The following is a 21,342-nucleotide window of genomic DNA, read 5'->3' as shown; positions in this document are numbered from 1 at the left end:
GCTCGGGCAAATAACTTCGAGGGATCAAGGCAAATTCCTTTTTAAAATTAAAGTTTTGCTTTATTTTAAACTTGATTTGGCGCATACATTAGTTATCTTCCCATGCTTTGTTGTCCTGAGCCCACACCTCCGATTAGCACGATTGGCTACGTACGGTGCGAATGAAGTTCAACATACCTACACAAACACATTCCTGCGGAGGGAGCTGGTAGGAACGTTGGGTTGCTCGCTCAATGGCCAGGGTCAACGGCGGCGTGGTGTATTCCGCAAATATGCCCGACTGAGGGCGGGCACAAGCCGGCGTGAGTAGGTTAAACGTTGAGTTTTATAAGGGCACCACGGGGTGACCAGGCCCTCCCCACCCAGCCCCACCCCTCCCCACCCAGCCCAACCCCTCCCCAACCAGGCCCACTCCTCCCCACCCAGCCCCACCCCTCCCACCCAGCCCCACCATTGCATGACGGACGGACACAATAATCCCGTGGGCTGGTGGAACCAGTGGGTTCCTACCAGTAAAAGCTTCTCAAGACTTGTTCACAAACCCACTTGCTGTACCTCTACCTCCGAGCCACTCTGCAAGTCCCATCGAGTTTGTGAGTTTTCGCAAATCTGCGTGCTCTTAAACCAACCAACACCTTGCGTTTCAAAACACTGCATCGAAGGCGGCGCGCGCATGTGTTACAGCAAGCATATCAAGGAACGCACACTACTTGGGGTTGTCATGGGTAATGTTCAGTTACGTGTTTATTGAGAAAGAAAGAAAAACCATCTTGTTTTCCATCACAGTGTGAACAAAAGAAAAACCATGGGCACGATGGAGCATATACAATTGGGCTCAATCGGATACAGACCACGCACGACGCTACAAGGCTTCACTGTCAAAAATAGGAGTTCGCGTGACCATACTCATTACCTGTGGAGAACCGTCCTGGGCAGGGAAAGAATGGCAAAACAATATATACTATAGCATAAACTTATTAGAGAACTACATGAAAATATTGCAACTGCCAATCAGACTTTAACGACTGTAGATGAGATACAAACAGGAATAAACCTTTGGGTTAGTGGCAGGAAACTCGAATTTGCTTTGACACTGTTGTGACATTCACGAAGGGGTGGGGGCTTTTATTTTGACAGGGTGCCACCCTAAATGAAATGGGTCCGTCTTAGAGGTGCAGCCAAACGCATACCGTGCGTGTTAAATAGGCACGACACAATGTATTTATGATTAGACGTTAAACGCAAAGCATTGGCGACAGAAACGGGAGGGGGGGGGGTAGAGAGGACAGAGGTGGCCCCCTTGCCACCAATACCATTGTCATCACATCAGTGTCAAACTCTCACACATCACTAAAACGACACCACAAGGCCCGGATACATTGGTCAGGTTTTCTTCACGATCTGTCGTTCGCTGGGACAGAACATCCTGGGCGCTGGCACGCGATAGCAAGCACAGCTGTTCGCCAAGTCAAATTTCTGACCGGTTACACTCCAAAATAAATGTGGCGCAGAAAATGCTGGGGGGGGAGGGGGGGGACCCGAAGCGGCGTTGCCTATTCATGTTAGCTGAGATACGACAGTAATAAATTAGGACTGATTAGGGGTTACACGCACTTTGGGGGGTATGGGTAATGTTCGTGGCACTATTTAAACCCCACCGGTGCTTGCCGCGCGACTGTACGTGTGGGTCTCGTTACCGCCAAAGCACACTTGCCTATACTCAACGTTTTGTTTTTACACAACTTGCGCAACTTTGCGTGAAATAATTAAATTATTAACATGCGATTACACGATGATAAAAGCAATAAACTAGTAAGCAGTGGAGAGGGAGGCCAACTATTTGCTATCCCCATGGGTCCAAGCAAGCATAACTTACGACAAGTTGCTGACCAATGACTAACAAATAAAACGACCGCGAGTGCACGCGGCATCTCCTCCACTTGCAATTTTGTACAATTTAGTTTCTGCTTCCATCACGCGTGCTCCCAATTGATCGCCGTTGGACAAACGTCCGTACAAGCTGCTCCCGCGCGCCACCCCTAGAGTGAGCCCGTTTCCACGCCGCATCACACGCGCAAACCGCGGGGGGGGGGGGGTGGCAGGTTACCACCTTTCAACGTACTGACGGCGCAGTGAGGTGCAAAGTGACGCCAACCACCTTTCTCAACGGTTCTTCTGCACACGGGAGTTTTTCCCCCGGTCCGCTCGTCCGTTAATCTTTAACCCACAGCACGTATATAAACGACAAGGCTGCGCGCCAACAACTAAATCACAGCTGAGCCAAATCAACGCGAACAAGTCCAACACACAACACACAAAAACAGGCGTGTGGCTAAACAGAAACAATTTGCACCAAAGACAGGCAAGGATACACACTGCCGCCACAAGATAACGGGTGTTGAATGTACTCGCGTTGAGACCATCTCTGAAGATGACAGACCTGAACGGTCGCTTGCAGATAATTTGGAGAGTCATGAAGGGAGTCTTGGTGGCGTCCCATGGAGAGTGATGCACCCAACTTAGTTTACCAATCGTGCAAGCCGCGGGGGGCTGGTTAAGCAAGGCTCCTTAACACTGTACATATCACTGCAACGAACAAGCGTGCGCACGCACACATACAGAATCAAACGAAAGGGGAATTGTCCTAGTCGAACAAAACAATGCAGAGAAAACTGGGCTGCGACGATGCTTTTAGGGATTTGACAAAATTAATAATAAGCAAGTGTACTTATTGAGGAAGGGGGTGTGGGGTGAAGAGGGGGGTGGGGAAGCATTAGCTACACGCGCGGGTCGATATTTCACCTCTACCGCACTTGCGTGCGCGTGCGTGCACGCTTCGCGGTTAGGAGGGCTCCCCCGAGCGCCATTGCCCGGACAAAACAGAAAAAACTTCACACGAGACAAAAAAAACCCGGCTCAAACGCGCGCGTGCCTGCGCGTACCTCCACGTCCATGCGCGACAGAATGCGGTGGGCCCGAGCGACAAAATGCACATGGGCCTAGCAGTAGGAACGCACCAACAAAGCTATGCGCGCGTGTGCAACCGCGAGCACACACGCGCACACACGCGCGGGGCAACGAGCGCCAAAGCATTCACGCACGCACATGGGTGACAATCATCAAAGTGCACGCAACCGCTCATGGCGCGCGCACGCGTGGCCCGTCACTGGTGCGCGCACTGCACGCCGGGGCCCTGCTGGTAGCCGCCCTCGTCGTCCGAGCCGTCCTCGTAGGCCTCCCGCCGGCCGCCGGGACCCCCGGCGCCAGCCCCTCCGCGCGTCGCCTCCAGCTCGTGGAGATCCACCTCCTCGAAGTCGCCACTCGTGGGGCGCGGCAGCGTCGGTCGCTCGGGCAGCAGCTTCTCCAGGAGCTGGTGGTGGGAGAGCGAGAAGGCAAGGGGGGGGAGGGAGGGCAAAGCGAGAGAGGGTGATGGAGAAAGGGTGGGCAAGGGAGGGTGATGGAGAGTGATAGAGGGAGGGTGAGAGGGAGTGAGAATGGCGGTGCATGGTTACGCTTTGCCACCGCTTAACTGCGTTCCGTTTGAATTTTACATTCCAATAAAAAAAATGGGCACTGCAATTTTTGGGAAAAAAATCTAAAAGATTTTAACTGCCCTAGATACACAATGCCAGATGATGGTTACAAAATATTTTGATTAATCCAAAAACATTTTTTTTAGGTAAACATCGTCTTTCCTAGTTGGCACAGCACCAGTGAATTCGCCAATCCGACCCAACAGCCTCACCTCCAGTTTTTCGCCATCGATCCAATTCTTGTCGGGGAACTCCACGTCAAACTTTATGTAGAGGTTTCCCTTCTCGAAAGGGTTGCGGTAGTGGGGCATTCCCTCCCCAACGATTCCACGAATGCAGCCTGCACACACACAAGTCACCACCAAAACCAGTGTCATCAGCCACCATCCCATGGCACAGCTGGAAGAACGCATCTGAGAGTTGTCACATCTCTCGTTATGCTCGATGTGTTAATGATCCATCCAGCACTTGAACGCTAGCCAATGTCTTCCCTCCATCTCATCTGCATAACGTCCTCTCGGGATGCAATCCATTCCTTCGTGGCATTTGTTCTTGATTGTCGTCCATTAATCCTTGCGGTGACATGTCCCCGCCAAGCCCATTTAATAATCTTAACCCAAGTCGATTACAATTAGCCAACGCAAACACGCTCGGTCTCACATTAACGCGTTCATTTATGCACAGATATTATATTTTACCTTCATTGAGATCATCTTTAAGAAGAGATTAATTACGTTCCGGCACTCACTCATTCAACAGTCTCATCAGCCGACAGTTGCCTCCATAGCACTGTCCCATCACTGCTACCGCCGTTACTGTTCCAATGAGCACAGTTGGCCACGTACGGTGCGAAAGAAGTTCAACGTGCATACACACACCCTCCTAAAAACAAACCTACAAGTCTTGCGAGGCTCTTGCTGGGTGAACAAGCTAACGGTGAGCGACAGCATGCGCTATCACCAGGTGCCTCACCTGGCTGGATGACGTTCCCCGGGGGGTAGGTGACGAGGATCTGCCGCCCGTCGAGGTGCGCCAGCGTGAAGCGCACCCCGCACAGCGCCTCTGCCAGACCGATCTTCTTCATCATGTGCAGGTCGTTGCCGTCTCTCTGGAACACCTTTGTGAGGCGACAAAACATCGTCGTCATTGTCAAAACAAGCAAAAAAAATACCAAAAATATAAGTTGGGAAAGATATTTTACACGCGTTCGCGCTCTCCTGACACTCGTCCATCTTCCGATTATTTAAATTAACGACATGCAAGCCGATGCGGGTAGCGGTTTGGGTTAAAACACTTGCATATTTGCAAATAGTCATTTTATCTCCATGTAGAGTGAGGGGGGGGGCATCTCCAAAATTTTGGGCAACGCCTTCATCAATTCGCCTCGTTTTCAAATCGGGCAAGTACCTAATATCTACACGATTGTAAACTACAGATTGGTTCTTGTTGGGACATCTTTACAAGATGGGCAGAAGTAGTGGATTGGCAACCTTGGTTAGAAAGCGTTAAAAACAGGCGGCTAATGATTCATCCTGGCATCTATGACACACCGCCGGCCATATGTAAGAGTTGCAGGAGTGAACGGAGGTTTATAACAGGTGGCAACGTTTTATTCCCAAATCTAACGCGATGAAAGAGATTCCTCAATGAGGGAACAGCCACCGAGAAATACTTTTTCTTTACCATAGACCGAATCAAACCTTAGGAATTTTAGAGTAATCATCGATATTATACAGGGTGACCATTTGATAAATACTCCACCTGATTTCTAATGACCCTCTGTATATCATCTCAACAGGTGACTGAATATCGTGAAAGCGATAGCTCCACGTTTCAGAGGAGTGTTAACTTATTTCATGAAGTTAATACATAGCAAGGCTTTCACAGCCAATACCATGATTCTTAATACATTTTTGGGTTAGGCCAAGCAATGATCTGGCCAGATTTTTGTCGCAAGATCCTCCACCAACTGACACAGCCGAACAGGTCAAACCATCACCCATTCAATCGTATAACGTGCCCTCGTGTCATTGCTTAAAGCTGACCGGTAAGTTGAAGCTCAATACTGACAACCATATTTATAGAGGCCTTGAAATAAAACGGTGCTTTCTCCGAATGTCTCGCAGTAATGCCGTTTGCCATCCCTGTTCACACCCATGTGCAATACCTTCCTGTTCTGCTCTCTTGATAGGGGTGGGTAACCAAAGGCCCACGGGCCAGGTACAACCCGTGACTTGACTTCACACGGCCCAAGACCTACAAACTATTTGTATCCATCGCTAAGCATCTTAGCGGCACTAATCGGGCACTCGTTTCTAATTTTAACGCGCTAAAGTCACTTCGCTCGTTGCAAGGGCCCTCCCGCTAGTAGTAACCTCCGATTAACACGGTTGGCTACGTACGGTGCGAAAGAAGTTCAACGTGCATACATGAATACAGAAATGACTGGGTATGTGCGAGTCACAATGTGTAGTTGTAGGCCAAAAGTATCTCCAAGTCCTTTTCTTGCCCCTTAGGTTCCCGACCACTGACGTACAACCCCCCCCCCACACCCACTAAAGATGGCCCACTCTTTTTACACACTCCCGCAAGGTTTTACTCTGGGCATGAACGGTATTTTTTGTTCACAAACATCTTCCATCAGCACACTTCCACCACCACCGGTAACTGCTAGCCCAGGAGTCGGCAACCTACGGCTCCGGAGCCACATGCGGGTCTTCGAGAACTGCTTCATGAGGTTACGCACACGCATTGCGGCACTTGAAATAAAAAGTTTTTTTTACACCGAATTGTTATTCTGGTTGCCAACCCCTGTTGCTAGCCTCACGGTAACACAGTTGAGGATGGTGACGTGGTTGCCACGGCAACACCGTTGCCCCTGGCAGCCTGTGCGCCCTTTCACCTCGTGGTCCTTCTCCTGCAGCACCAGCACGATGTCGCCGGGCTCCAGGTCCGGCGCCTGGTCACCCTCGCCCCGGAAGGCGATCTTCTGGCCGTGCCGCATGCCCTTGTCCACGTGCACCTCCAGGATCTTCACCTCCTTCACCACCTTCTTGCCCTCGCACGCCTTGCACCGGTCGCGTTCGTTTATTACTTGGCCTGTAAGGGGATGGCGACGTACGGTCAGGAAGAACGCACGCAACGAGTGCCCCCGTGCACAAATGCACGCGACAAAGATCCCTCATTAATATAAGCACACAACCCCCAGCCGGTGTGGCTGGTTTTCCACTGGCTATTTACCAGGCCAAGCAGAGTCAGAACCAAAACCAATATTACGGAACCACTGGTGCTATGCACTTTAAATTTGGATTGAAAACACGTTTCTTTAGAACAGCTTTTTGTGTCTAGTTTGTTGTCCTTCCCCCACACGTCCAATAAGCACAGTTGGCTCCGTACGGTGCAATAGTAATTCAACGTAAATACATACATGCTGACCCACCCATAATGGACATCTGTAGAAAAAGAACTTCATAGCTCAGATTCCTCCAGTCTAAATACAAATTCTGATACATTTCAAACCGTGTCGTTACGTGTGTGTGTGTGTGTGTCATGTCAGCATGCACGGCTTGGCTTCTGCAGGTGGATAAACCCGACACGTCCCGCAGCCGTGCGGGGGCTCGCTCGGAACGGGCACGGCGCGGCTCTGTTGCGGTAGTGGAAAAAAAGAGTGCCAAGAGTGTGCCGGGTAGTGGAGGCCTCACCCTCCCCGTGGCAGTCGTGGCACATGGTCTGCATTTGCTGCACCATCCCGGGCGCCAGCTGCCGCACCATCACGCGGATCCCTCGGCCCTTGCAGCTGGAGCAGACCTCCACAGCACCAGCCTTGCCGCCTTTGCTGTATGTGCGTGCGTAAGATGGTGGAGGTGGTAGGGAGACGGTGATGAGAAATGGAGGTTAAGACAAAAAAGATAAGTTGGGGGAAAAAAAATCGTGCATGCACATGGATTATGTAACACTTTCAAATAAGCATTTTTTCTGCAGTTGCTGCCAGGGAAAATTGTGTATTAGACAACTGCAAATAATTATTTTTTTTATTTTACTTTGGTTCGTCTCTCCAATATTTTTCGGCAACATGACGGATCAATTTGGCACATTTCTTATAGGTTACGTCCCGAATAGCAACAATATTATACTGCAAGTTCACTCATATTGCATCATCATTACCAGCAGTGACCACCCCATTACAGAATAGACGGACAGACAATGTAGAAATGAATTTCAACCTCCGTTGCAAAGTGTAAAAAAACAAGTTAACGAGCCTATGGTGAAATCTCCAGCACAGTTGTGCTTGGTCACTACTTGGGATGAGAAACTGCCTGGAAATAACAGGAGTAGTATGTCTGTGCTGCAGGGTGGCCACACGATGGCAAGATAGCAGTGGATTATTCAGTCTATTGCAAAGTAGACTCAAGATGGCAAGATACGCAGTAGTTTTATTAACAGGTTATCTGGTTTCACACGGAATTGGGCAAATGTCATATGTAGCAGGACCCTCCTGAAAAAGTCTTGAGACTGAATTAGACTTTCCTGGATAAGTAATGAAAATGATTTTGTCTAATCATATTTAACCTGCTCGTTATGGAAGTCTCCATGTACAATGGAAACAAATCACCAACACAAGTACAAACGAACGCACCCATTAGGTACACAAGCTTCACACCCACACACTTGCGTTGTAACGGCAGTCACGCTGGTACGCAGCGTGTCATTTGTTCTTGAACACTTTCAATTCACAACCTTGCCCAAGAACTACGCAGATTTGAACAACGGTATTGGAGAAAGGTAAAATACATTTTGTAGCCGTTTTGTTTCGGTGTTTGGTATGTCAAGGGCTCTCGGATAGATAGGCAAAAAGATGGAGGAATGAATGCTACAATTCCTAAGCACAGCAATAATAGTCGTGAATAAACAAATTAAAGCATCACCAGAGATGTATAGGCGGATACGGTTTCCTACGTGCAGTGACCTTCACAGCTTTCATCATCACCAGTCATGATCAATAACAACGCCATAACAAAGGTCTCCCAAAACCGTAGTAATCTCCCGCGGTACCGCGATGCAGCAGTCCATCGCTCACTCTTCTCATACTGCCTACGTCAAACAGTACTCCAAACAATCGCGTATATATTGACTGTGAGGCAAGGACTACGAAACGTTTGATAATGCTTTGCCTCGGGTCTTTTAACGGCCTCATGTTGATACCCCCTGCCAACCCTAAACACTCACTCGCTACATCGTGATCAGTGTAAGGAGAGAGCACGGCAAGTCATGTCAACCTATGTATGTGCTGCGGCTTAACCTGCCAGCCATTCTGGTGACAAGGGTACCGCGTGTCAAATACCAGCGCGCGAGTTAACTTCGGAACAGTTGTCACACACAAACAAATCTGTCCCGTTAGAAGCAAGCCAAAAATGGTTTAACCCGTGTAAGTGTACAACCCCTGCTTTGTCAAACGGCTGCGGGATGAAGGCCTCCATGCCGTGTGGGTCGTGGAAGTTTGTCGACCACACTTAACCAGGATGATGATGAGCGAGAGCTGAAGGTGGTGAGAGCAGCCTACACCACCTTGATGCATGATAGCAGCCCACCCAAGCACTTTGCAGGGCTCAGCCGCGCTTAGCTTCCGAGATCTGATGAGAGCAGGCTTCGTTCCGGATGATTTGGCCATCAGCATACCTTTATACTGTACTGTGACACGTTAACCAATGCACTAATTCTACACGAGAATCACTACGTTTTGGAAATTTACCCAAACAAATGGTTAGGTAGAGGTATGTGAAAAAACTGGTGAAAATTGTTTGACATCCATCCGTGTACAATATATATGCTACCTCGAATCAGCCGAACTGACCCCCTCAGCAAACACCATCTGCGTTGATTCATGTTAATAACTATGATTGGATATAATATATATGGGAGGCACACACACCGTAAGCGCTACTAGCACAGTAATACAATAGTTTGTCTCGCAGAAATCATGTACTCTCAGAAGGATGGGTTGTATTATAAACAATTTATTATGCGGACAGATTTGCAAAGGAGACTTTGCTTATTTATTTTATACATATGCTCCGCAACGATAAATATTACTTGGTGTTATGTTTCACATAACGGAGCGTCAAACAAACTGAGACCTTATATCGTAAGGAGAGGGGTGCTTGTCTGTGCGATCTGCAGTTGACGAGCAACGATTACGTTTGCTTGACTTCAGACAAAGCTGCTTAAATTATGCACTGCCATAAGTCTACACGGCTGAAGGGTTGTGTAAACCAACGTTTATGTTTTCGTCTACTTATTTCTTGCCATTTATATTCTCTAAATGACAAAAATTATTAAATTCAGTAATCCCACTGAACACTTTCCAAATGTGCAGGTTGTAGATAAATGTTTCCTTTAACCAAGGACGGTAGATGCACTCACGGGCGAGTGCGTGACACGTGGTGGGAACGCCAAAATATTTCCCTGGTTTATAAATAATGTACTATACTTGGCATGGCCTGGATGTTTTCAAGTGCACAGATTTGTGCAGTCTGAGATAGCGGTGTGGAGTCTAACTGCATAGTTCTTGGCAATACTGTACTAGTGGTAACTGGTAAGTTCAGGTCCAACAAAAGCCGAGTATACAATTAAAAAAAAACTTGTAGTGCGCACAGTATTTACTCGCTGTCCAAGACAGAATGACTCGGAGGCACCAGGAGCCACAGACAAGCAAAAGGCAGCAGCCAAGCGGTGAGCCGATAAAACAATGACCCAAGCTCTACAGTCCTCTATACATTCAGATTTTTCAGCCAATTAATGAGTATTTATATACGCAGGAGAAAATCGGAAGCACTCAACAAAAACCCACGCATAGTAAGGGGGTAACAACATGTCGTATAGAGTGAACAGATGGAGATTAGTCCACACTTTCTGGACCGCCTGGCAGGCTAGGGTATGGGACCTTGAAGCCCACCGAAAGGGAATTTCACAACATTAGTGTGATGGCACTAACTCTCGCCCCCTCACAGTTGACTACGTACGGTGCGAAAGAAGTTCAACATACATACATTGTGCCGAATTACAGGCATGTGCCACCACCGTCCGATATACGTTGAGGCCTTTGCCCAATACACGCATAAGGCGTCGAATCTCACCAGATCACAGAAGCTAAGCAGCCTGAACCCTGGTAATACACGGATGGGCAACCACGGTGCCGAGTGGGGGTTAAACGCCACAGGGCTACATCGTGGGCAAGCGGTGGGCACTGCCGCAAAAATGTATCTGTCCAATCCTTATCTCTACAATTCTAAAAAAAACAACACTCACACACCTATGCGCCACAGCCAGACCTCCACAGCACAGTGTTTTTCGCACACGAGACCAGTGCCCACTGAGCTGCATTGGCTTCAGGTTACCGAACAAATATATTGTAACGTCGCACTCATTACAAAGTGCTTGCAGCAAATGAGCCGCAATACCTTGCTGATCTCATCAAGGAGCATAAACTATCACGCAAACTCCGGTCACCCTCGCAGCGGCTTTTGGCTAACCATCGAACAAAGACAGTCACCGAATCGTGCCCTTTCAGATGCGCTTCTATGGCCGTCTGGAACGCTCTTCCTTCCCATATTAGGACGCCACTGGGGCTAAGCACTTTTAAATCATCTTCATTAAAAAAAACATTTCTTTAGAACTGCTATTTGTGTTTAGTTCAATGTCCTTCCCCCCCACCCCTGGCGAAGCACGGTTGGCTTCGTACGGCGGTGCGAAAGTTCAACGTACATACATATGCAGGCATGTGGCTCGCTGCCACGTAGCGCAAAGCTCTACGCGGCACCGCGAAATCAAAACCTCACAGCGTGGGGCACAAACTAACCCGCTGCAGCCGCTGCAGATGACGTTTTTGCTCAGCTGGAGTTTGGTTGTCTTCCCATTGTAGAGATCCTCCAGGGACACCCTGTGTGGATACCGGGGGGAAGGGAAGAAAAGATACGAGAAGCTTAACACAAATAAATGGGTGGCGACTGAATCTTACTTACCGCTGTTTTTTTTTTTTTCAAATGAACGTAGCCAACTCGCCAGTGCCCTACAATTTCCATGGCGTATGACTATGGTACAATGACACGTGTCCGACTACCTGGGGTATCAGCAGATAAGTGAAAAGGTTGAACGTGTGAATTTTTATTGAAAATAACAACCATGTATAAATAATGCACTGGGTGTGGGCAATGTAGTATTCCGAACTTTATGCATGGCGCGCCGAGATCCCTGGATGAATTGCACTTCATAAATGTCAGTTATTGTTGTTCATGGTGAATAGGTGATGTACTGTACAAATTAAGCCTTCCACTGTGTGAAATGGGATGTAATAGAACCTGTGACGTACTTTGCAAGATAAGGCAGTGTTTTGCCAGGTGGCCGAGTGGCTCGGAGCGCTGAGCTCACACCACTGAGTGGGGAGGCGAGTGCTGCGCTCTATGCTGAACAGAGGTGGTCAATTGAAGGAATTAATAAAGTAGCTGTCAGATATCCGCTTCCACGGATCGTTCTCTAACACGAAGGGTTCAACTGCTCTGCGAGAGATCCGGATAACTTTCGCTTGTCAGAGAACAGAATTCAGTAAATTCTACCCGGCACGATTAAACAAATTATAAAGCACAGCTGGTTAAAATTACTTGCGCGCATTGAACTACAACGTGTTTAAATAACAGGATGCCGCGCGCCGCATTTTTTTTTTAACTGAGAACGTTCAACACCGCGCGGTTAAATAAACGACACGGCTAAACAAACGACACGGCGGCGTCGCAGGTGAAACGTTACTCGGGAATGTATTAACCACGACGTCGTTAGTTGAACGGGAAACACATTCGTTGCGCATCGGCATCGAGGATTACTTGAGCGGGTGCATCATGTCTTCCCCACGCCTCCTGCGACCCGCGCCTGGGTGGCCCCCGCGGCCGCCACCACCCCCCATGAATCCGCCGAAGAGGCCGCCGCCGAATATGTGCGAGAAAATGTCGTCCATGCCAGGGCCCCCGCCACCCTCGCGCAGTCCCTTCTCGCCATGCCGGTCGTACAGGTCCCGCTTCTCCGGGTTCGAGAGCACCTCGTATGCGAAGCTGATTTCCTTGAACTGGTTTACGTAGGGGAACGATGCACGGTGGGCAAGGGCAAGACACACGGGGAGGGATGAAAAGATTAAGTGACAAATTAGTGAGGAAGAACGTGAACATTAAGAAACGCAAACCGGGAAGACGATGGCCTGAGTGCTAGCACGTGTTTGCGGCGCGTTGCAGAGCTTTGTGGTTCGAGCCATATGGCCGACCAGGTTAATGCTGGGCGTGTATTAAGCGCAAGTATTTTCTTTGTGATGGATGTTAAATAACCCATGGGGAAAAAATAGTTGGCTACAAGCCGTTTTGGTGTTATGGTTACACTTTTCCACGTGTAGAGAATTAACCACCAAATAATTATTTGGGAAAAATGACTTTGTAACATCACCCCCTACTGGCAGGTTACACCTGTCTGTGAAAGTGCCTTGTGAAAAAGAATGTTGCGAATATGGAACACACTAAATGATTAATTGTTAAGCATGTATCATAATAATTAATCATCAGCCATAATCTATCCACTACTGTCAGGATGCAAAGCCTAGGGTGTTCAGCTACAAGATAAGCCTCAGTGTTTTTGTATGTTGCATTTTGATATAAGCAAGGCAAACAATTCGGACAGCCTAGAAGCTACAATCTGAACACAAGATGAATAACTTTCTTCCTCAAATTACCATTGACTTAAGATACAATCTATAAGGCAAACAGCTCCCACTGTTTGTTCTGGACTGTCAGTGAGCTTGCCGCTTCATTAATGATAAAATGAGAACTCAAAGTCAACATCACATGACTCTGGATAGTGTCCTCTAGTTGAAACAATTAAGGTATGACCCGGTGTTTATTTTTTTACAAAGCTGAGAAAGGAGGTGGGGGGGGTGTGTTCCTGGAAAAACTGGATAGGTGATTTACCTAAATTAAGGGTTATTATTAATCTCTTGTTGGCCCAGCTGGGAGAAATTATTCAACAAAATTGTGGACTGTCAAGTGAAGCCAGCACCAATTACCAAGTATTTATTTTTCAGGGCACCACTCAACTTGGCAACACTGCTATGTCATCATGACACGCGGACAGTGTGTTTTGGTTTGGCCATTTAATCAAAAACTTTCATTCGAATTAATGTTACTGTTCTCATGTGTCCCAGGTCACTGGCAAGCTGCAATACTTGATGTTTCGTCGGTATTATTTGATGGAAAAAATATCGTTGTTGTTGGACAAAGTCCAGAGAGCTTATAGTCTTAAGTTACACAAATCCAAATTATTCTCATGATTGTGGGAACCGGTACTACAGCGATGCCGCGACTCAGTGGATTATGAGAGCCAGCCATACGAAGCAAACCCAAATCGGAACGACACTAGGAATTTTCGACGTCACAACCGTCAGGTTTTTTTGATTTGCAGTTTAATTTACAGGAGCAGATGTACGGGCGCAGTGATGAGGGTCAACGCTGCTTTGATATTAAAATAACCAAGCAAGAAAATTCAGGTATGCGCATGGCTTCTGTCACACTTTCAAACATGGGGTAATTCTCAGAAGTGTTCAATTAGCGATAACGTACGAACCAAGCTTAACAATGAGATGTCACATGGCAAAATGACATGTCACTTCATCGCCCTGGCCAATAAGGCTTATATTTTTAGCGCTCGTTTTAATAGCCAAATTCTGGCCAACATTTTCATCAATTTGAGCAGCTCTTTGTCTAGTCAAACCCTTACAGCAACACAACTGTAACCTCAAGTTTACCGTATAATGGATCATCTTTACAAAAACTATCACGACCCCTGCTATGGACAAATAGAGTTTGTATATTGTTTATGCTTTAAATCTGAGTTTGAAAGCATTATGAAAGGGCTTCTTTGCTTTTTAGGTTCCTTCCAAGAAGTAAAAAAAAAATCTTACCTTGTCTCCAGCTTCAGGATTCTTGTCCGGGTGGTATTCTTTGGCGAGCTTTCTGTACGCCTGTCAGAATTACAAGCAGAGACCAGTGAGACATGCCGATCTGCAAATATGAATTGCGCAAGGATCTAAAGACAAGGAAACTTGTTTTGCTATTTGAAGCAGTGTTTTACACGTTAAACAAAGCAGACATTTTAGGTGGCTTGGTTACGTACGTCCACACTGTTAATTAAGCTTTGTGGGTTTAATACTGTGCTTTTAAATCTGCCACGGTTTAGGTTTATTTGCCAACGAAACAAAGAAGCACACAGCGGTCGGAACTCGTGATTTTATTTTTTTCTACGGAAAAATCCAGCTACCTCATCTGTGGTTTCACACAAACACACACCTGTACTACTATACAGTGCTGTCAAGGGCAGGATTGGTGGACAATAATCCAATTCTTACAATCTGCAAAGGATGGGAAACACGTCCCATAGAAAAGTGTGCAGGACCAGTGATCCCATCATGCCTTGCGTTGCCACATGACAATTGCCTCACTGCATTTATAACCACCTACACAAAAACGAGTACAAGTTGTGGCCTCTTAAAACAGAAGCGCCCATATAAAAATAGAACTGTACACCAATTTCATGCTTGTTTGGAATCATCAGTACAAAATAGTCATCGTTGCCTACTGCTGTATTGTAACTCAGACACTTAATTTGGACAAGTCCTACCTAAAATCCCTCTGAGAACACCCTGGCTCTGGCCTAAGGGCAACAGTAAACCAACTGACACTTTCTCCTACAAGTGAAGAGCAATTAAAAGTGCGTGCAGCACATGGGTCGTGAAGGCGTCACATGCGTGGCACGTTTTTATCAAGGTAGTCCAGTTTCCTCCCTCAAGCATCAACTCCTTTAAAATGGGGGTGAATTTGGACAAACATTCCAATGCAGGATCCTTCTAAAGGGTCTTGAGGCTCAATGATAACTTCCTGGATTTATAAAGGACTGAGGAACATGGACTAACATGTCCACAATCAACCAATGGCAAAGCTTCCATTAACACCAGTTCTCAATCTAGAGATAGACTTACATTTCTGATTACTGATCCAAGAGCCAGAACTGGCTTAAAATTTGGGTTCGTGTTCACATCATAGTGATTCAAACAAAGACTAACTCATTGACATAATTAGAATCAATAGCGTCCAGTGAATGTTGTGAAAAGGATATACGTTGTCTATTCAACCAAGCTACCAATGTAAATAAGAATAAGTAAAATTAACCACTGCACTGAAGAATTAGCCACCAGGACCTAACAATAAGGATTGTTTACCCTCTCAACTGTGTCGGTTTACTCTGGAAAACCTGTTTTCTTACGAAAGAATTGGCCAAATAACCAAATGCAGGACCTTCAAAGAGTCTTTAGACTCGGTATGTTTCGCATTATGCTAAACATATGCACGCAACATGAGCTTCACTGGACGCTCGAAACAAGTTTTCAATAACATGTGGTAAGGCAATGGAAAGGGAAATGGTTCGACTATGAATAGATTCCACTACTGGATCAGCAATGTAAACAAATGAGCACTGTTCCATTCTCATTTGCGTGGGAGACCAAATTGATACCTCTTTACATTCAGCCTGTGGCTCCACATTTCCTCACCTCTTGCATTCTTAACAAAACATTCACCCTAACAAAGTGTTCTTCATTGCAAACCCCGCAGGCAACTGACGGGCCCTGGTATTACTTTAGTGTGGCCCCTGACGTGCAGTCCCCAAAAATACGAAATGCTGTCAAACCCAATGGTTTAAAGTGTGATGGCCCTCACACTGCTGTGTTATTGGCGAAAGTAGCCCCCATCTGAAAATTAATGAAGACCACTGCCCTAACATATCTCCTGTTCATCCAACCCTTGACGACATTCTCCTGTTTGAAGACAAAATCTACATTTTGTGCTGTGGCCTCTGCTCAAGTTAAGGTAACCTGAGGTGGCTCAAATTCAGAGTAATGAGCTTAGAACACTTGGTTAAAATCCAGGAAGAAACCGATGATTAATCTGTGCCCCTTAGCGCAAATGATTTCATTGTCTCAGCCAAGTATCGCAGAGACACACTCGCGTGGACTAAATTATGGTTAAACTAGGTTTTGAAATGAAAGCGAATTGATGTTCACTGCCCAGTCACCAACTTCACAAGTTTGGTTTCAGTGATATGAAATTAACATTTTCCGCCAGGGCATATACAAAACATGACCTGACGAGGCCAAGTTAAAAGTGATCTTAAAACTACGTTTGTAACATCATCTTCCGGGGCCATTATATGACACAGGGCGATGGAGAAATCTCCATCTCATGACATACCACAACTGAAATGTACTCGGGGGTGGGTGATTTAAAAAAGAAAAACACGTTACTTTAGATAAAATGCAAGCATTGTATCCAGGAAGCCGTCAGTCACCCACGCTGAAATAATACAACCACGCCAACAAAACCATGCCACGGCCCTTGATCAAACCACGGCAACAGTAAGGGCAGGTCTAGGCCAAACAAAGAGCGCATTTCACTTGCCGTGGAACGCAGAGCACACGGGGAATGCAAACGCATTGCAACACCGACAGAGGTGCACATGTGCTGTTCAGACCCCATAAACTGGTGGGAGATTGAGAAATATAACGATACCTTATTTCATCTTTAACCCGGTTTTACCCCCCCCCCCCATTACCCATCCTTGAGATGATATACTGTGCTCTTTACATACATTATGAATACATTGCTTATGTATCGCAAAATCACATGAGATTCACCCGATCTCATTGTGCAGGTACGATGCTGCATAACAACAGGTTGCTATAGGGTACTGCAGAACAATGGGGGTGGGCAGCAGAGAGTAGTGAATCACATTCTATTGTCTTTGGTTCTTTCGGTAAAGTCACGTAGGTATAACATTAAATCACGACGTTTCGTGAAATTCCATTGTTTGACCTTTACTGTGATCCCACGTCGATGTTCTCTCCACCTTCACCACAAAGTACGGTCCCCCTCCCAACCCGACCCAGTGTGGGGGAGGCCCTCTCATCCAGCAGTGGATTACAAAATGGTTGTACACGTATATCACATGTACACCCGTCCTTTCTGTCTTCAGATACTGCCGTATAATCTCAAATAAATATGGTAAGGTTATTAAGTATCCCTTTGGCAATGGACCGAAAACTGTGTTGCAATACCATCCGTATTCTTCACCAGTTCTAAACGGGTATCGTTTAATCAAGTGACTACCGCCCCTAAATATATATTGATCCAACCATCGACCATAAATTCGACCATTCGCAGACCTTCCTCGGGGTTCAGTCGATGGAAATACAAAGGAAAGCCTAGTATTTAAATTTCAAGTATGGTTAAGGGATTCTGGTTTAGTGGTCCGTGCTTCGGAGTGAATGTTCAGTGAGGGGTTTTTTACGGTTCGTCTTAAGGTTGTATGGGTTTTAGGCTTCAGGGTTAGGAGTTTGGGCTAATCGTCTTAGGGTTCAAGGTTAGGTGATTGGGTTTATACATAAGGCTATTTCTAAAAACAACAAATCTGCGGGGCACGACAGTCTTATCCATTATTTTATTGGAGGAATGAGCTGCATTTAGCATTTGTATTCTGTGCTCTCAGCTTCCGTATGAGTCATCGTTGGCTATGGTTGTCTTGCGGTTACGTATATGCCACACAGAGAACGCGGTGTGCCTGGAGATGATTAGACCATTACAATTGCCGGAACAAGAGGCATGCGGCTACAGAAATTAAGGCAGGGGTATATCTTAATGTCTAATTTTCAATCACTCAATTCAAGGGACACCATGTACGATGACAGATATACATTTGTTTTAACGCGAGTTTGTTATTCTGGAAAAATAGATAACCCCCCCCCCCCCCATTGCCTCAAGAGATGGTGAAAATTGAACTTGCGTCACAATACACACGCTTTCATTTCCCGTTTAAGCACCCTATACAATCACCATGGTATTGCAAAAGCAACCTACTATAAAATAAAATATTGTACATGTGTTGTGAATTATATCGTGATGGTGCCGTCCAGTGGCGAGTGATATCTGAACCGGTTCTGCATCCCCCCCCCAACCACATTGACCAGGGCGGTGAAGTATGGTCAAACAATCACCATTACCAACCACGGCGCTTGGATGCCTTCATCCAGCAGTGGATTGACAAAGTGTGGTCGTGCGTTACTCTGAAATTTCTGCAAGAGCGTGCGATTCTAAATACATTGTCGAGACAGTATATACATGTAACACTACATTAATTAAACATTACGTTGGACACTAGACATATTTGAAAACGGAATACGTTACAAGTCGTTTTTTTTAAATACCGTATCACAAATTCTGGGTATTTTACACAAAGACCGCATTGGGTGGGCGAGGAAAACCCCCCTAATTCTGGCACAAGACAACCCTAACAGCGACAAACTCCAAGTCTTACACTCGTATCTCAATTAATCACCTCAATCATTTCTCGATTAAATAAAAAAAATCCGTAATTTTAAAACCACCAGCGCGGCGAGGCCTAATCTCCTCGCAAGCGCCTGCCCTCGCCTAGTTTCCCTGTCGTCAAATGCCGGGCATTCGCCATGTTGAAAAGGGGGGAGGGGGGGGAATGCCTCTAAACCCCCACCTCGCCGTCACGTGACGCGGCGCGGCCAATAGCGAACAGGCATATCGCCCTCGTGACGCGCGCCGACCAATGGCAACGCGCCGATTTCCCTCACTGATGGGAGAGCGACAAGGCTGGGGGGGGGGTAAAGGAAAGGACTTTTACTAGAACAGTCGGCGACTCGCATCGCTCGGGAGACAAAAAAAAGACGGCCGGGCGAGGGGAATCCAACGACGCCGCCCGGTCGACCGGACGTGGGGGTAACTGTAGTCCTCCTCACCTTCTTGAGGTCGCCTTCGTTGGCGGTAGGCGTTACGCCGAGCAGTTCGTACAACCGAGTGTCCGCTACAGACGCCATGATCGCTCTCTCTCGGCGGCGGGGAGGAGGGAGGGGCCAGAGGGCGATTCCGTCCAACTGCTTAAGACACGCCCCGTTTTAAAGACGTCATCGCGCCTCGCGCTTATTGGCTGAGAGCTCAGGTTTAGACCCCCACCCGCTCTCGGTGACGTCATTGCGCCTCGCGCTTATTGGCCGAGAGCTCAGGTTTAGACCCCCACCTCGCCCGCTCTCAACTACGTCATCGCAATGACGTCAACGCTCTCGGCACTTACCTTGAGGTTTTTGTCGCGTGACGTAATATCGCCTTCGTGTATTTCCGAGAGACGGCGTGATCGAAGCCGCCCCGGCCTGGTGACGTCGTGTCCACCATATCACCCCTCCCCCCACACACCCACGCGGGTAATGACGTAATTACGTAACGAAGTTACGCTCAAATGCATAGCTACGTGGTGACGTCTTCACGCAAACATCGAGAACACCCATCGCGTACGCCAAGAACAATGCGTCCGTCCTTCTTTCACAACTCGACAACAGCAAGGCCAGAGACAGAGTGGAGAACAAGAGTTGGACATTGCATTTTACACCACAGGTCCCGATGAGAACATAAAAGAACATGTTTCGTGATGACCATTTTTTTACTTGGCATATGAACTTAGGGGCCGTCCATATATGACGTCACGCGATTTTGGACGATTTTTGACCCCCCCTCTCGTCACAAAAAATCAGACCCCCCCTCAAATATGACGTCACCAAGCTCTGCCCCCCCCCCCCAAAAAAAAAACAGGCTTCAAATAGCTTTAAACTATTGTCATTGTAGTGAGTATTTAATGTGGCGCTGCACTGATGTTGTAGAAAACATGTATTAAAAAGTCTATTTAATAATGTCTGTCTATAGTTTGTCTATAGTTTTCTAGTTAGATTTTTGTTGCTATTTCTTTTATGCCTGATGATGATTGCTTGTGTTGCAATCGAAAGGTCGTAATATGCTATTATTTAATTTATTATTTTATCTTTAGACGTGACTTAACCGAAAGAACCAAAGAATAATTCCTGCATTCACGAAAGCTCCAAAATTAAGAACGTGTTTATATTTATTTAAAGTTGCGTATTTTGATGTGACGTCACATTTCTCACCCCCCCCCCCCCCCCCCGGTCACACATCGTCACAAATATTTGACACCCCCCCCAGGTGCGTGACGTCATTTATGGACGGCCCCTAAGACCATTTCCTGCGTTGGCGAGATGTTAACTACCTCGCCTGGTATACAGGAGGTCGCGGGTTCCATACAGATTTTGACGCATGGATATTTGCACGCCTCTCTCGCCGTCGTCGCGTGGATTTTTCTCCGGGTCCTCCGGTTTTTCCATCCACATTTAGAATGAACATGCGTTTAGGGTATTTGACTGCTCTAAATTTCCACATAAGCCACTTATTTGGGATATCTTTTGTGGCCAGGTCGCTTCTGAAAAATAGCTGCATTGCTCAGTGGGCCTTACCTTGGTGAAGTAAAACATAGTATTCAGAATCAGAAGTTAATTTCCTGAGGAAAGCCCATTGAGCCAAGAAGCCATTTTTCAAGGGCGACTCTGTGGCAGACATCACAGCATTCCACACTTAAAGATAAAAACCTAACAATAATTACGTAAAATTTTATTTCACTTAAACTTTTGTGAGTTTAATACAATAGTTGGTATAAATGACAGAGATGGCAGAATGAAGATGCCAAGAGGCGAAAAGAGACTTGGCTCCAAAAGTTTGGGGCAGCGACGTAAAAAATGATTTTGATCAAAAAAATTTGGATTGTCTTATGGTAGAAAATTGAACAGAAAATCAGCTATCCCTTGCAACAA

At 46.7% G+C, this 21,342-nt stretch overlaps 1 protein-coding gene across 1 annotated transcript; it reads right to left on the bottom strand.

Moving 5' to 3' along the window:
- Positions 1 to 726: 726 nt before the first annotated feature.
- On the bottom strand, positions 727 to 19,579 carry DNAJA2 (DnaJ heat shock protein family (Hsp40) member A2). Its single transcript, XM_078863990.1, has 9 exons — positions 19,432 to 19,579; positions 14,521 to 14,580; positions 12,407 to 12,645; positions 11,389 to 11,469; positions 7,235 to 7,368; positions 6,436 to 6,632; positions 4,506 to 4,650; positions 3,746 to 3,873; positions 727 to 3,370 (listed from the first exon to the last, which is right to left on the bottom strand). The coding sequence occupies exons 1-9, from the start codon at positions 19,507 to 19,509 to the stop codon at positions 3,164 to 3,166; spliced, it is 1,269 nt and encodes a 422-aa protein (XP_078720116.1). The 5' UTR covers positions 19,510 to 19,579; the 3' UTR covers positions 727 to 3,163.
- Between the last annotated feature and the right edge of the window lie 1,763 nt (positions 19,580 to 21,342).

This window comes from Lampetra fluviatilis, chromosome 17 (assembly GCF_964198595.1).
Source record: "Lampetra fluviatilis chromosome 17, kcLamFluv1.1, whole genome shotgun sequence".
Lineage (NCBI taxonomy): Eukaryota > Metazoa > Chordata > Hyperoartia > Petromyzontiformes > Petromyzontidae > Lampetra > Lampetra fluviatilis.
This window is presented reverse-complemented; position numbering and strand designations above follow the sequence as displayed.